This window comes from Salvia splendens, chromosome 8 (genome assembly GCF_004379255.2).
Source record: "Salvia splendens isolate huo1 chromosome 8, SspV2, whole genome shotgun sequence".
In the NCBI taxonomy this organism is placed as follows: domain Eukaryota; kingdom Viridiplantae; phylum Streptophyta; class Magnoliopsida; order Lamiales; family Lamiaceae; genus Salvia; species Salvia splendens.
The window spans coordinates 32190504-32203689 of NC_056039.1; the positions used below are offsets into that span (position 1 = coordinate 32190504).

Here is a 13186-nt window from a genome sequence, read left to right on the forward strand (position 1 = left end):
TATTTGTCCAGAGCCTTTGTCGTAGCGGCAAAAAGCTTAGACATTATTGTATGAGGTGAGGAGTTCGAGCCCTCTTGACATCTCCTTTCTATAGTATAGGAGTTTATTTGTAATTTCCTCTTGACATCTCCTTTCTATAGTATAGGGGTTTATTTGTAATTTCCTCCTTATGATAGTACTCGTGTCTATAGTATAAAAGTTTATTTGTAATTTCCTCCTTATGATAGTACTCCACAAGAGGATGCCAAAGATACATTATATTTTTAAAAATATTATCAAATTATTATGTATCAAATATAGAAAAATTAAAAATATATTTATTAAACTTAGCCCATAAATATTTGGCATAATCTTTAAGATGCCTAATATTAATGTAAACACACATCAACAACATATATGGGCTAATTTTATTAGTGAAACACAAACACCGAGAAATATAAAAAGTAATTAGACATTTTTATTAAGAGGGAACATCTTTTTTGGTCCACGAACTTTGCCAAAGTATCATTTTAGGTCCGTGAACTTTGAAAATATCATTTTAGGTCCGTGAACTTTGAGTTAGTATCATTTGAGGTACTTTTTACTATTTCCAAGTTTTTTGGATGAAAATACCCTCAATACCTTAAAGTATATATATTTTTAATAAATTTATCATATAATCATATTTTTTTATAAATATCTTTACAATATATTTTTTACAAATTTTCTAAATATAATTTGACCTTAAATATTATCACTTAATTTTGTGACATGCAAGTAAAATTGCTTCTTCAATTTTTTATATTATTTTTTTTAAAAATTGAATAAAGAACTTTTTTTTAATAATAAAAAATTGAATAAAAATCTTTTCTTGCATGTCACAAAATTAAATGATAATATTAAAGGTCAAATTATATTTAGAAAATTTGTCAAAAATATATTGTAAAGATATTTATAAAAAGATCTTTATTCAATTTTTTATTATTAAAGAAAAGTTCTTTATTCAATTTTAAAAAAAATTAATATAAAAAATTGAGGAAGCAATTTTACTTGCATGTCACAAAATTAAGTGATAATATTTAAGGTCAAATTATATATAGAAAATTTGTCAAAAATATATTGTAAAGATATTTATAAAAAAATATGAGTATCTGATAAATTTATTAAAAATATATACACTTTAAGGTATTTAGGGTATTTTCGTCCAAAAAAACTTGGAAATAGTAAAAAGTACCTCAAATGATACTAACTCAAAGTTTACGGACCTAAAATGATATTTTCAAAGTTCACAGACCTAAAATGATACTTTCGCAAAGTTCGTGGACAAAAAAAAATGTTCGCTCTTTTATTAAAATTATTGTTGAAATGTTTGTAAACACATTTCAGGGCCATGCATCAATTGTTGAACGTATCTTGGAACACAAGCCTATGTTTGTAAAGATCTTCCGATGTATCTACCCAACACCGGGCCAAAGTGAGAGTTTCGTCGTCGGTGTAGTTCGTACGGCCGGGGGCGTACTCATCGCAGTCACCGGGAGGCGGCAACTTCTGCGCCCGCTGCCGGTTCCGCTTCGCCTTCCCCTTGGCGGCACCGGTCGCTGCGGGGGCAGGATCGGCCGATGCGGTTGGGCGGTGCGGCAACGGCTCTATATCAGACAACCCATACGATTCCGTACTATATATACGCGATTTGCACGTCATTTTCATTACCCGGCCAATGCGCCTCTCCGTACTATATATACGCTCTATAGGATCTTGTACAGGATCGTAATGGGTGTTGTCGCCGAACGAACGATAATCGCCGGGTTCTGTACCCGGCCAATGCGCCTCTCCGCTAAACGTAGGGCTATTGGGCCTTGAATCCATTTCGTAGTAATTATGTAAATGTAAGTTTCGAAGATGAAATCGTGTGAAATGAAATGTTACAAATGAACGCTATTTATAAAAAAACGAAACCCCGTGCCATCGTCCGCGGCCTTCACAATGAGGCGGACGATGTCGCGGACGATGGCCATCGTCCGCGACGTCCGCAATGGAGCGGACGATGGCGCGGACGATGGCCATCGTCCACGGTTTAAGTCGCGCCCGAAGCATAGGCCGCGACTATCGTCCGCGGCCTATGCCACACACCCACAGTGGGGGCGGACGATGAATGGCGCGGACGATGCGCCCCATCGGGCGTGCCATCGTCCGCCCATTGCAGATGGCCTAAGAAGGTTGAAATAAGTATGGGCCGACCACATCGGCCCATTTAAAAGCCCACGTTATGCTGTCTCTCTCCATGGTGTGTCTCTCTGCACAAATCGTCACTGCAAATAAGCTCAGTTTCCCTCTCTACAATCGGAGCTGTTTCCGGCTGCGGAACCTCCCCCCTTCTCCAAACATTAGAGGAATTGGAGTGTTGAGGGTTTATATCCATCCAACGCACTCACACACACATACATACAGTAGGCGAAGATGAGTATATGGAATTACGTGGTGACAGCGCACAAGCCTACCAACGTCACGCATTCGTGCGTCGGCAATTTCACCAGCCCGCAGGAGCTCAATCTTATCATTGCGTAAGTTTTCCGCTTGGTGAATAGTTTAGTGCGGTTGAGGGGAATATGAAGTTCGATTGTTTATCTACGGGAATTTGTGGCTGCCAAGTTTGAAATGTTGGTGATTGAATTCTGTTTGTAGGAAATGCACTCGGATAGAGATTCATTTGCTCTCGCCTCAAGGCTTACAGGTATAGCGGTCAACTGAGATTAGGCGTTTAGTGTGAGATTGTAACGAGTGATGTTTTTCTTCGTAATTTGATTAGATAAGAAGTTTCAATTGCACGAGACCTTGAATTAGGAGTACATGTTATGTTTCCCTTTCTGATTTTTAGTGAAAAGCCATTTCCAAATGATGGGGAATGAGGAGTCACAGTGAGTTAGGGATGATGGAGAGGGAATCAAGCTTTGACCTTATCTATATTTAGCTAGTTTTGTCTTTAGTCTGGGGTGAGACTTTAGGAAGTCTTAGAAGTGCAGGTCGTTCCAACCTATTGAAATGATTTCTCCTTGGACTTTGTGAAACATGTCTTTAGAGGTATTTTGCTCATGTTTCGCAGCCTATGTTGGATGTGCCGATATATGGGAGAATTGCCACTCTCGAGCTTTTTCGCCCACATGTGAGTACCCTTCACTGGTTACTGCTCCATCTGAGAAAAAACTCATGCAAATTTATTACATCCTTTCATATACTTTATCATGAAATTAAGAGAAGTGCCATCCATCTTAAGACTTTTTAAATCAACAGGGAGAAACACAAGATCTCCTTTTCATAGCTACAGAAAGATATAAATTCTGCGTTTTGCAATGGGCCGAGACTGGCGAGGTTATCACAAGGTATGATCTTGTTAGTTTAAAACCCTTACTTTTACGTGCTCATATGTTGTATACACTTCTCAGTTAGGTATGATCTTGTTAGTTTAATAAACCTTACTCCCTCCGTCCCTTAAATTTTGTCACACTTTGACCAGACACAGGTTTTAAGAAATGTAATGGAAAGTGAGTTGGAAAAAGTTAGGGGAGAGTGGGTCTTACTTTTATATAGTAGTATTAGTTTTATAATAAAATGTGAGTTGGAAATGGGTTAGTGGAATATGGGGTCCACTACAAAAAATGGTAAAAAGTGAAATGTTTCAAATTTTGTGCGATGGACGGAAATGAAAAAATGTGACAAAATTTAAGGGATGGAGGGAGTATTTTTTTTGTTTTACATGATCTCATTTCAATCATTATATTTGTTGGCGTGGCTAGCTTGCACGCCAGATTCCAAACTTACTCTTTTTGTTGGGTTGGCTTCCATTTCCAAAACAGGGCCATGGGTGATGTTTCCGATCGGATTGGTCGACCCACAGATAATGGACAGGTACTTTCTTCTATGGTCTTGATCTCACATTGTTTGTTTCAGAATATAAAGCCAGCCCATGACTTATTTATTGCGTTGCTTGTAGATTGGAATAGTTGATCCAGATTGCAGGTTGATTGGTCTTCATCTATATGATGGGTTGTTCAAGGTATTGATCATCCTGCTGTATCAATCTTATTTCTCTTTTTGCAACTTTTGGAGTGTTCAAAACTGAAACTTGTAATAGTATTCCAGTTGATTTGAACCTTCTGTTTTATTTGGTTTTTAGGTCATCCCATTTGACAATAAAGGCCAACTCAAAGAGGCATTTAATATCAGGTGCGTTTTTTTCCATTAGTTGAATTTAGTTACCTACCTATTTGGAACGTAAGGTGGAGCCTTTTTGATAGGGGTAAAGACCGCAGTTACCACAAACTCATACAACTGACAATGCACAATACGAATGCAATATCTAACTCAGCAAATTAAATGTTCATAACATATTTACAGAACCAACTCACTGACACATTGCAATAGGAAATGAGAACCCACCCACCAGATGTTCTACACAATAACTGAAAGACAAACTCAAAGAGAAACAATCCCCACGAAGGGACCACGGTGCGCACACTGTCCCAACTGATTTCTCCAAAAGATATCCTCCTAAATATCGGATGATATAAATAAAAATACACAGGACTTTACTACCAACAGGACTCTCAACAAATAACAATAAACAATTCAATTCAAACAATACGAATAACTCCACTTCACACTTGCATCTTCAAGACTCCATCCTACGACAATCTTGGCAATTCTTTGACAATCCTATCTTCGCAGTGGAAGATGAAATATCTCAGTGCACCCACTCAACTCGGTTGTCATCGATCTCGCCATCCCTCGGACTATCCCCAAACACCTTAAGATGGCCACATTTGTACACCTTCCACAAGCCGCATGCATCCTTTTGTGTTTCATATATTGTTTTGCTTAAATTCTGATGTCATTTGAAGATAGCCCGTTAATTATGATCATCTTTTTATCATGATATTTTTATATTTAGGTGGCTTTTGATTAACATTTCTAATGTACATGTAATTTGTATGTTGATTCTTCAGGCTCGAGGAGCTTCAGGTTTTAGATATCAAGTTTTTGTATGGTTGCCCTAAGCCGACCATTGTTGTACTTTACCAGGTATATTTTTATTTTTGACTAAGTAGTAAGTAATAGGAGTAATAGCTAGTGTTTATCATGTCTTGGTGTTTTCCTCACATCAAAGTATATGGAGTATGTTTAAACCGTTGTAGCTGCCGTAATATGTGGTGTATCTTACACATTTGATCAAATCCTTTCTTATAGATTTTATATGTGGTCTACTCTAGTGTATGTGATCCACATCTATCATCAATTAAGCATTTGAAGATTTTTTTTGTTGGGAGGTGCTTCATGGTAGCACTAAGATATTTCCAACTAATGTGCCCTTTACATTGTCACTCTCTTTCTTAGACCCTATACGTGTCCGAGTAAGTATTTGACATAGAGCCTTTATGGATTATGTGGTTAATCTTTTTTTTGTTATCTTTTGTATATTTGTTAGTACTTGGTGATGGTGTAGACTTTTGACCTAACGCACATGTTCTTGGCCTTTAATAATTGTTGCATGACGAGCAGGATAACAAGGATGCTCGTCACATTAAAACATATGAAGTTAATTTGAAGGATAAAGATTTTGTTGAAGGTCCATGGTCTCAAAACAATCTCGACAATGGGGCGGATTTGTTAATCCCAGTGCCACCTCCTCTCTGTGGTGTCCTCATTATCGGTGAAGAAACAATCGTGTATAGCAGTGCCCAGGCTTTCAAAGCAATCCCAATTAGACCTGTAAGCTGTATTTATCTCATGCTAGGTCTATACAAGCGCATTTATGTCTTGTCCTGACTGTTGTTTGTTTATCCTCAAAGTCTATTACAAGAGCCTATGGAAGGGTTGATGCAGACGGTTCACGCTACTTGTTGGGAGATCATAATGGACTTTTGCATCTACTTGTTATAACTCATGAAAAGGAGAAGTAAGTTTCTTCTACTCAATTTTATTCTCAGACAAGCATGTCATCTATTGTCTTCAGATTTTGCGTTTATATACAACTCTTTGAAAGCCTCTGATATTTTGTCTGTTTTCTTTTTTGTGACTTACTAGAGTAACTGGACTTAAAATTGAGCTCTTGGGGGAAACATCTATTGCATCGTCCATATCATATCTTGATAATGCCATTGTTTTTGTTGGCTCAAGTTATGGAGATTCACAGGTTTAAATATGCTTCTCATTTTATCTATCTAATGGCGTATATTTTCTTGGAACTGAATATGTGCCCCGTTTACCATGTTATAATGGAGACTTGTTATTAGCTACTGAGATTATGGATTTCATTGTACCATACTACCATGTTTCATTTTCAGTACTCATTGGCTTTAAATTTGGTCTATGTAAACCACTCTTACTTTTGGCCGATCCAAGTATATGTTTGATCCCTTCCTACCTTTTTCTGATCCATCCTTTTCTAGAAGATATCAAGTGTAGCCTTGCTATTGTTCATCAGATAGCCCTTTTTTATATTTTTGTTTGGTTTTGATTATCTCAAGAAAGTTATCTTCTCCCAATTTATTAGAGGTGTGTTGGCAAACTGGGATTTCCTTGAGAAATCACATTTGATTTTATAGCATCTTTGTAAAATGGTATCTTGACTTTCTTGCATTACTTGATTTCTAGTGAAGATTACCAAGGTTTGGACTTGGCTTGCATAATCTGACTAAATAGTTATAGCTACTGCTCTCACTGTGAGTCTGGTTCCTTCTATTTCACATTCCGATTATGCTGTAGTTTTAATATATATTTTTTTATAATCCAGCTCATAAAGCTTAATCTTCAACCGGATGCGAAGGGTTTTTATGTGGAAGTTCTTGAAAGATATGTCAATTTGGGGCCAATTGTTGATTTCTGCGTGGTTGACTTGGAGAGGCAAGGCCAAGGTCAAGTTGTAACTTGCTCAGGTGCCTATAAGGATGGTTCTTTACGCATTGTGCGAAATGGTATCGGAATAAATGAACAGGTAACTGTGGCAAAGTTCTCTTGCAAAAATATATTTTCCGCTACATTCTTATACATTTTGTATTCAATATCATGCATAGGCATCGGTAGAGCTTCAAGGCATCAAAGGCATGTGGTCGCTGCGATCAGCTACTGATGATCCATATGACACTTTCTTAGTTGTCAGCTTTATCAATGAGACACGTATTTTGGCAATGAATATTGAGGATGAATTGGAGGAAACTGAAATTGAAGGTTTTTGTTCCAATGTACAGACACTGTTTTGTCATGATGCTGCATACGATCAACTTGTTCAGGTATGGTTGATTCAGCATTCTTAATACTTCCATGGGCTTTCTATCATTTCACTAACAGAGAGCTTGGTGACTGTGCAGTATCTAAATCCTTAATATCATGATTATATATCGAACTATGGAATCTTGGTTTTGTTTCAACAGCTCACAGTACTCTTCTTGCTTTTAAAATAAACTTGGTTTAAGATTTGAGTAGAATTGCCCCAATTTGGTGCCACTTGATCATAGGTGAGACTCAAGTACAAAAAAAGCAATTGCTGGGCGTTGGTTTGTGCTATTTTTAAGAGGGTGATTTTTTTTACAAAATTCTGACTTACAAATTATTCAAAGCCTGCAACTTTCTCTAAAGAATTACTCCAGAACTCAAGGTTTAAAGATAGTACTTTCAGCTTTCTCCATAAAGCAGTTCAACATTGATTCATTTGCATAGATTTTCACTAGAAAATGTATCACACAGGTTACTTCAAGTACAGTGAGACTAGTTAGTTCTACCACCAGAGAGCTTCTTAACGAATGGTTTGCTCCGGAAGGTTATTCAATCAATGTTGCCACAGCCAATGTCACTCAGGTATATTATTAATCACTAGCTATGTGACAAAATTTGATTTATCTGACAAACTTACCACTGAGCCTTAGCATCGAATTAAGTTATCATACATCAAAGTTACATGAGTGTATGTTTTTGCTTTGACAGGTTCTATTGGCTACTGGTGGTGGGCATTTGATTTATCTAGAAATTGGCGATGGTGTTCTGAGAGAAGTGAAACATATCCAGTTGGAGTACGACATCTCATGCCTGGACATCAATCCAATTGGTGATAACAAAAACTGCAGTCAACTAGCTGCAGTTGGAATGTGGACGGATATTAGTGTTAGGATATTTTCACTTCCAGACTTGAACCTTGTAACAAAGGAGCTTTTGGGAGGGGAGATCATTCCTCGTTCTGTACTTTTGTGTGCTTTTGAAGGGGTTAGTTGCATCTTAATTCTGTTAATTTCATAATTAACATCACTTTAATTATGTGGGACTGATGGACAGAATTGCCGCTTTCCAATTTCAGATTTCTTATCTGTTATGTGCTCTTGGGGATGGACACCTGTTGAATTTTGTGTTGAATACCAGCAATGGCGAGCTGACAGACAGGAAGAAAGTTTCTTTAGGGACCCAACCAATTACACTACGTACTTTCTCATCAAAGAATGCCACACATGTATTTGCTGCTTCTGATAGACCGACTGTCATTTATAGCAGTAACAAGAAATTGCTTTATAGCAATGTAAATCTGAAAGAAGTTAGTTATATGTGCCCCTTCAACACAGCTGCTTTCCCGGATAGGTACAATATCTGATCTTTTATAATATTAGCATCATAAAGGGTGTGAGTTGCAATTGCAAATTTGCAAGACCTATGTCTTCTTCCTTCTGGTTAGGGTATCATATTAGTTACAAATAGAGCTCTGAGAAGAAAGTTTTTCTGTAACAGCCTTGCTATTGCTAAAGAAGGCGAACTAACAATTGGAACCATAGATGATATTCAAAAGCTTCACATACGCTCGATCCCACTTGGGGAGCATGCACGGCGTATATGTCATCAGGAACAAACACGGACATTTGCCATTTGTAGTTTAAAATATAACCAGTCAGCTGCAGATGACTCTGAAATGCACTTTGTCCGCCTGTTAGATGACCAGACATTTGACTTCATATCTACCTATCCACTGGATCAATTTGAATGTGGTTGTTCTGTCCTTAGCTGCTCATTCTCTGATGACCCTAATGTCTACTACTGCGTGGGGACTGCATATGTAATGCCGGAAGAAAATGAACCTACTAAGGTTATTTTTTACTCTTTTTCAGCTGTCTCTGCCCAAAAGAATTTGTGCTTGTATGTTTTTGGTGCATGTGCTTTCTGTCAGTTTATTTTATTTTTCCTCTCCCCAAATCCTTTTCCTGTGATTCATGAAAGTCACTTTGAGTATGTTATGGTTGCTAAATTTCATTTTGTTTTGTCAGGGTCGGGTTTTAGTTTTTACTGTAGAAGATGGTAAACTCCAACTAATTTCTGAGAAGGAAACCAAAGGCGCTGTTTATTCTCTTAATGCCTTCAACGGGAAACTGCTTGCGGCCATTAATCAAAAGATTCAGCTGTATAAGTGGATGCGACGGGATGATGGCACTCATGAATTGCAATCTGAATGCGGACATCATGGCCACATACTTGCCCTTTATGTACAAACTAGTGGGGATTTCATTGTAGTTGGTGATCTGATGAAATCAATGTCGTTGCTGATTTACAAGGTTACTATATTTAAATTCTAGATACAGCAAGGTTTCCACCATGAATTCATTTTACAGCTTTGTCTGACTTTCTGGGTGCTGTTATACTCAGCATGAGGAGGGTGCTATCGAGGAGCGAGCTCGTGACTACAACGCCAATTGGATGTCAGCTGTTGAGATTCTGGACGATGACATTTACCTTGGAGCAGAGAATAATTTCAATCTCTTCACTGTCCGTAAAAACAGTGAAGGAGCAACTGACGAGGAGCGTGGGCGCCTCGAGGTTGTTGGCGAATACCACCTTGGCGAATTCGTCAATCGTTTCCGACACGGTTCACTAGTCATGCAGCTACCAGATTCCGACGTTGGCCAAATCCCAACAGTCATATTCGGCACTGTCAATGGAGTGATCGGGGTCATTGCCTCTCTCCCCCATGATCAGTACGCCCTCTTGGAGAAGCTGCAGATGAATCTGCGGAAAGTGATCAAGGGCGTGGGGGGCCTCAGCCACGAGCAGTGGAGATCCTTCTACAACGAGAAGAAGACCGTTGAAGCTAAAAGCTTCTTAGACGGAGATTTGATCGAATCATTCCTTGATCTCAACAGAAATAAGATGGAGGAGATTTCAAAGTCGATGAATGTTCCTGTGGAAGAACTTATGAAGAGAGTGGAAGAGCTGACTAGGTTACATTAAACTCCTTTTCTGCTTTCTGAAATCGCTTTGTGTTCTATTTTGTGAGCTTCATATTGTATGAGTCTATGTTCCTCGTGTATTCAGTTTATACTTTTGCATCTTAGAGTTGTGTTTCCTTTTTCCTTCCCTATGTATGTAATATATTTTTGTATTTTTTTATTTTGCATGAAAACTGAAAACGGTTGTGACTGACTCTATGCATTCAACTTTTTCTTGCACAAGCTCGTCATGATGTTTATTGTTTATGAATTAAACACAAAATATTATTCTATTACCCGATGTCACTTCAATTTTGTGTACATTAATAATGATATTAATATGCTATGAATAGGTGTTGCTTTCAAAATTAAATACTCAGTTTTCTTTGACCGGCAAAGTCTATGAAGAATAAATACGTTTTTATTAGCATTATTAGAATATTCTGGCGGCTATTTTATGCTATTTGGGCTTAATGTTTAGAGTTTCAACTCTTTGATGGCCTGATTTTAATATGGGGGTAATATTATAGTAGTAGTAGTAGTAGATTATTGACTGCGGGGTTATTGGAATCTTACTTCGGCTATTAGATTATTGAGCTATGTTTATTAACACTAATAAATTATTGAATGTGGGGTTATTTTAATCTTTCTTCCAATATAAGCAAGTTTGCATAATACATCTCTTACTATAAGGTAATAAAATACTATACAATCACCGATTTCAATTTTTTCTTCAAAATAGCTGCATAAATATTTCGAGTAACAAGATAAAAAAAATATAGATATGAGTCATATGATAGGACTGCCCAGACAACAGAATACTGTGCTAAAATGCAACAGTTTCATCGATTATCATATCATTGAACTAGGCTTGTTGTAATGAATCTGTAAAACTGAGAGGCCTCAACGCAAAAATATGAAGGTGTGGAGATGAGTTATGAACAATAACTTTAACTAGAGATTAGCATCAAAGTGCAGGACATGGTTTATATTGAAGGAAATGTGTTGTACAACTAAGCACCATCCTCCATTATTTCGGGTCTTGATACCTTCAGTTCCGACAGCAACTTCTCTATGATGGTCTTCAACGCAGGGGCGCTCACGCTGCATTTACTGTCATCAAAGCAAGACCTTCCTTCTTCAGCGGCTTTACATAGCTGAGGATCCAGAGGAACCTGCTGAGGAGTAGTAACTATTATAGCTCCATCTATTCCAGTTGCTTGGAGAAACTGAACGATAGAAATATGCTCATCCGAGGTCCCAGGTGGTGCATCAACTACAAGAAAATCAAGATCCCCCCAGTAGACATCCTTCAGAAATTGCTTGATGATTCCATTCTTTCGAGGACCTCTCCATATTACAGCCTCGTCAGGGTGAGGAAGCATGAACCCGATTGACATGACCCCAAGGTTGGACTCGACATAAACAGGGGACCATCCAAGGTTACTTTGGTGGATCTCTTGCCCTTCAAGACCGAGCATCTTTGGGATGCTTGGACCACATATATCGATATCGAGAAGGCCCACCTGGAAACCCATAGCTGCCAGGGAAAAAGATAATTGGGCTGAAACTGTGCTCTTTCCAACACCACCCTTTCCAGACAAGACTAGTATTTTGTGTTTAACTGTTGCCATTCTTTCAATGATAGTGACCAAGTCTGCAAAGATATGTAGTCAGGCGTAACATCACTAGCATAATTGCATGAAAATGTAAACGATCCAATGCAACCACAAATTAATGAGCACTTATTCCATCAACAATAAAAGGGATGGCTCTAAATGACTCTATAGATGATTTACTTCAATTGTACTATGCAAGAGGCCATGGTGAAATTCATCCCCGAGAACCAAAGAGATTATACTTTTAATCAAAGTCAGTGCTTCACGATAATACAGCAAACGATCAAGTACAACATTTGGTGAGTATCCAATCTATAGAGTACCAAATACTTAACTACTCAATCATTAGAATGAAAGTCTACACAAACACCACCGGAATTAAAAAATTAATCTGATAGCTAACAGGAAAATATAGCAATCATATCATTATCAGCAAAGCGATTCAAAGAATTAATAGTTACAAACTGAATTTTAAATATTCCTTCTAATTTATCACCTTCAAATTGATTGCAAAACACATAGTATAAATAATTATCCTTAAAAACGAGCAAACCACATCGAATAATCCGAGACCACAACAATAATAATTGAAACCGACCTGGATCAGGTCCTTTGGGAGCAGTAGCACAAGCTTCCTGATTAGGGCACCCAGCGCAAGCGTCGGATTTTCCAGCCGATTCAGACTGTGTTCCTGGGCAATCTGCAATTCAACGGGGAAATATAAGAATTTCTGCAGCTCATAAACTTCACAATACTTTATGTTATACATACGTTCGTTGGCGTTTTCAGGTACTTCGTAGTCCCCGTTTTCCATGGCTGTAACTCTTGACGAGCTGCCGGAGATGAGTTCTTGCCAATTAGGAGTAGTATTTCGGTGCAAAGATTTGCTAGAGAGAGAAAGTGAATAAACTATTAAAGAATAATGCTATGCGGCCACATTATGGCCGGCCATAAATTAATTAAATAACAAAAAAATTGATTTTTTTTCAAATTTTTGGTTTAATACTACTTTATTTTACTTTTATATCATCTTCATTATATGTTGCTCAATATGTTAGTGTTGCTCTTTCGTAGTTTTTGCTCAACTTATTACTACTGTCATTTCTTGATTGTTGCTCAACGTATACATTAATTCGTGATATTAATGTGTTTTACGTAATGGAATTCAAAGATAAGTATCAACTCACAAGTCCATTCACACACATATAAATTTATATCGATAATTCTAATATTTTTATACATGTAAATGAACTAAATTAACTATTTATGGCCGGCCACATTATGGCCATTTAGCATCACTCACTATTAAAACCCTAGAGAGAGAAGATGGCTGCCAAAGTCCAACTTTCCTTTTTCTTT

At 37.6% G+C, this 13186-nt stretch overlaps 2 protein-coding genes across 3 annotated transcripts; one reads left to right on the forward strand and one right to left on the reverse strand.

Annotated features, from left to right (window-relative positions):
- Positions 1-2264: 2264 nt before the first annotated feature.
- Positions 2265-10422, forward strand: LOC121744753 (DNA damage-binding protein 1-like). Of its 2 annotated transcripts, XM_042138375.1 has the most exons (19): positions 2265-2540; positions 2662-2710; positions 3080-3139; positions 3268-3356; positions 3831-3882; positions 3968-4030; positions 4151-4200; positions 4980-5055; positions 5533-5742; positions 5823-5929; positions 6058-6166; positions 6767-6967; positions 7047-7262; positions 7717-7827; positions 7954-8229; positions 8321-8595; positions 8743-9094; positions 9273-9557; positions 9649-10422. In XM_042138375.1, exons 1-19 carry the CDS (start codon positions 2437-2439, stop codon positions 10228-10230), a joined length of 3267 nt encoding a protein of 1088 aa, XP_041994309.1. In that variant the 5' UTR covers positions 2265-2436; the 3' UTR covers positions 10231-10422. The 2 variants fall into 2 exon arrangements, with proteins under 2 accessions (XP_041994309.1, XP_041994310.1); XM_042138376.1 differs by lacking the exons at positions 2265-2540; positions 2662-2710; positions 3080-3139; positions 4151-4200.
- A 717-nt stretch (positions 10423-11139) lies between these two features.
- On the reverse strand, positions 11140-12739 carry LOC121746162 (cytosolic Fe-S cluster assembly factor NBP35-like). The gene is made up of 3 exons (XM_042140070.1): positions 12599-12739; positions 12426-12527; positions 11140-11865 (listed from the first exon to the last, which is right to left on the reverse strand). The coding sequence occupies exons 1-3, from the start codon at positions 12639-12641 to the stop codon at positions 11222-11224; spliced, it is 789 nt and encodes a 262-aa protein (XP_041996004.1). The 5' UTR covers positions 12642-12739; the 3' UTR covers positions 11140-11221.
- Between the last annotated feature and the right edge of the window lie 447 nt (positions 12740-13186).

Bases quoted from the DNA above. Each gene is read 5' to 3' on its own strand.
- LOC121744753 (XM_042138375.1), top strand. From the start codon at position 2,437: ATGAGTATATGGAATTACGTGGTGACAGCGCACAAGCCTACCAACGTC. The intron at 2,541-2,661 runs GTAAGTTTTCCG...TTCTGTTTGTAG, and splicing joins GAGCTCAATCTTATCATTGC to GAAATGCACTCGGATAGAGA. The intron at 6,167-6,766 runs GTTTAAATATGC...TTTATAATCCAG, and splicing joins CAAGTTATGGAGATTCACAG to CTCATAAAGCTTAATCTTCA.
- LOC121746162 (XM_042140070.1), bottom strand. From the start codon at position 12,641: ATGGAAAACGGGGACTACGAAGTACCTGAAAACGCCAACGAAC. The intron at 12,528-12,598 runs GTATGTATAACA...GTTGAATTGCAG, and splicing joins ACCTGAAAACGCCAACGAAC to ATTGCCCAGGAACACAGTCT. The intron at 11,866-12,425 runs GTCGGTTTCAAT...ATATCTTTGCAG, and splicing joins TCCCAAAGGACCTGATCCAG to ACTTGGTCACTATCATTGAA.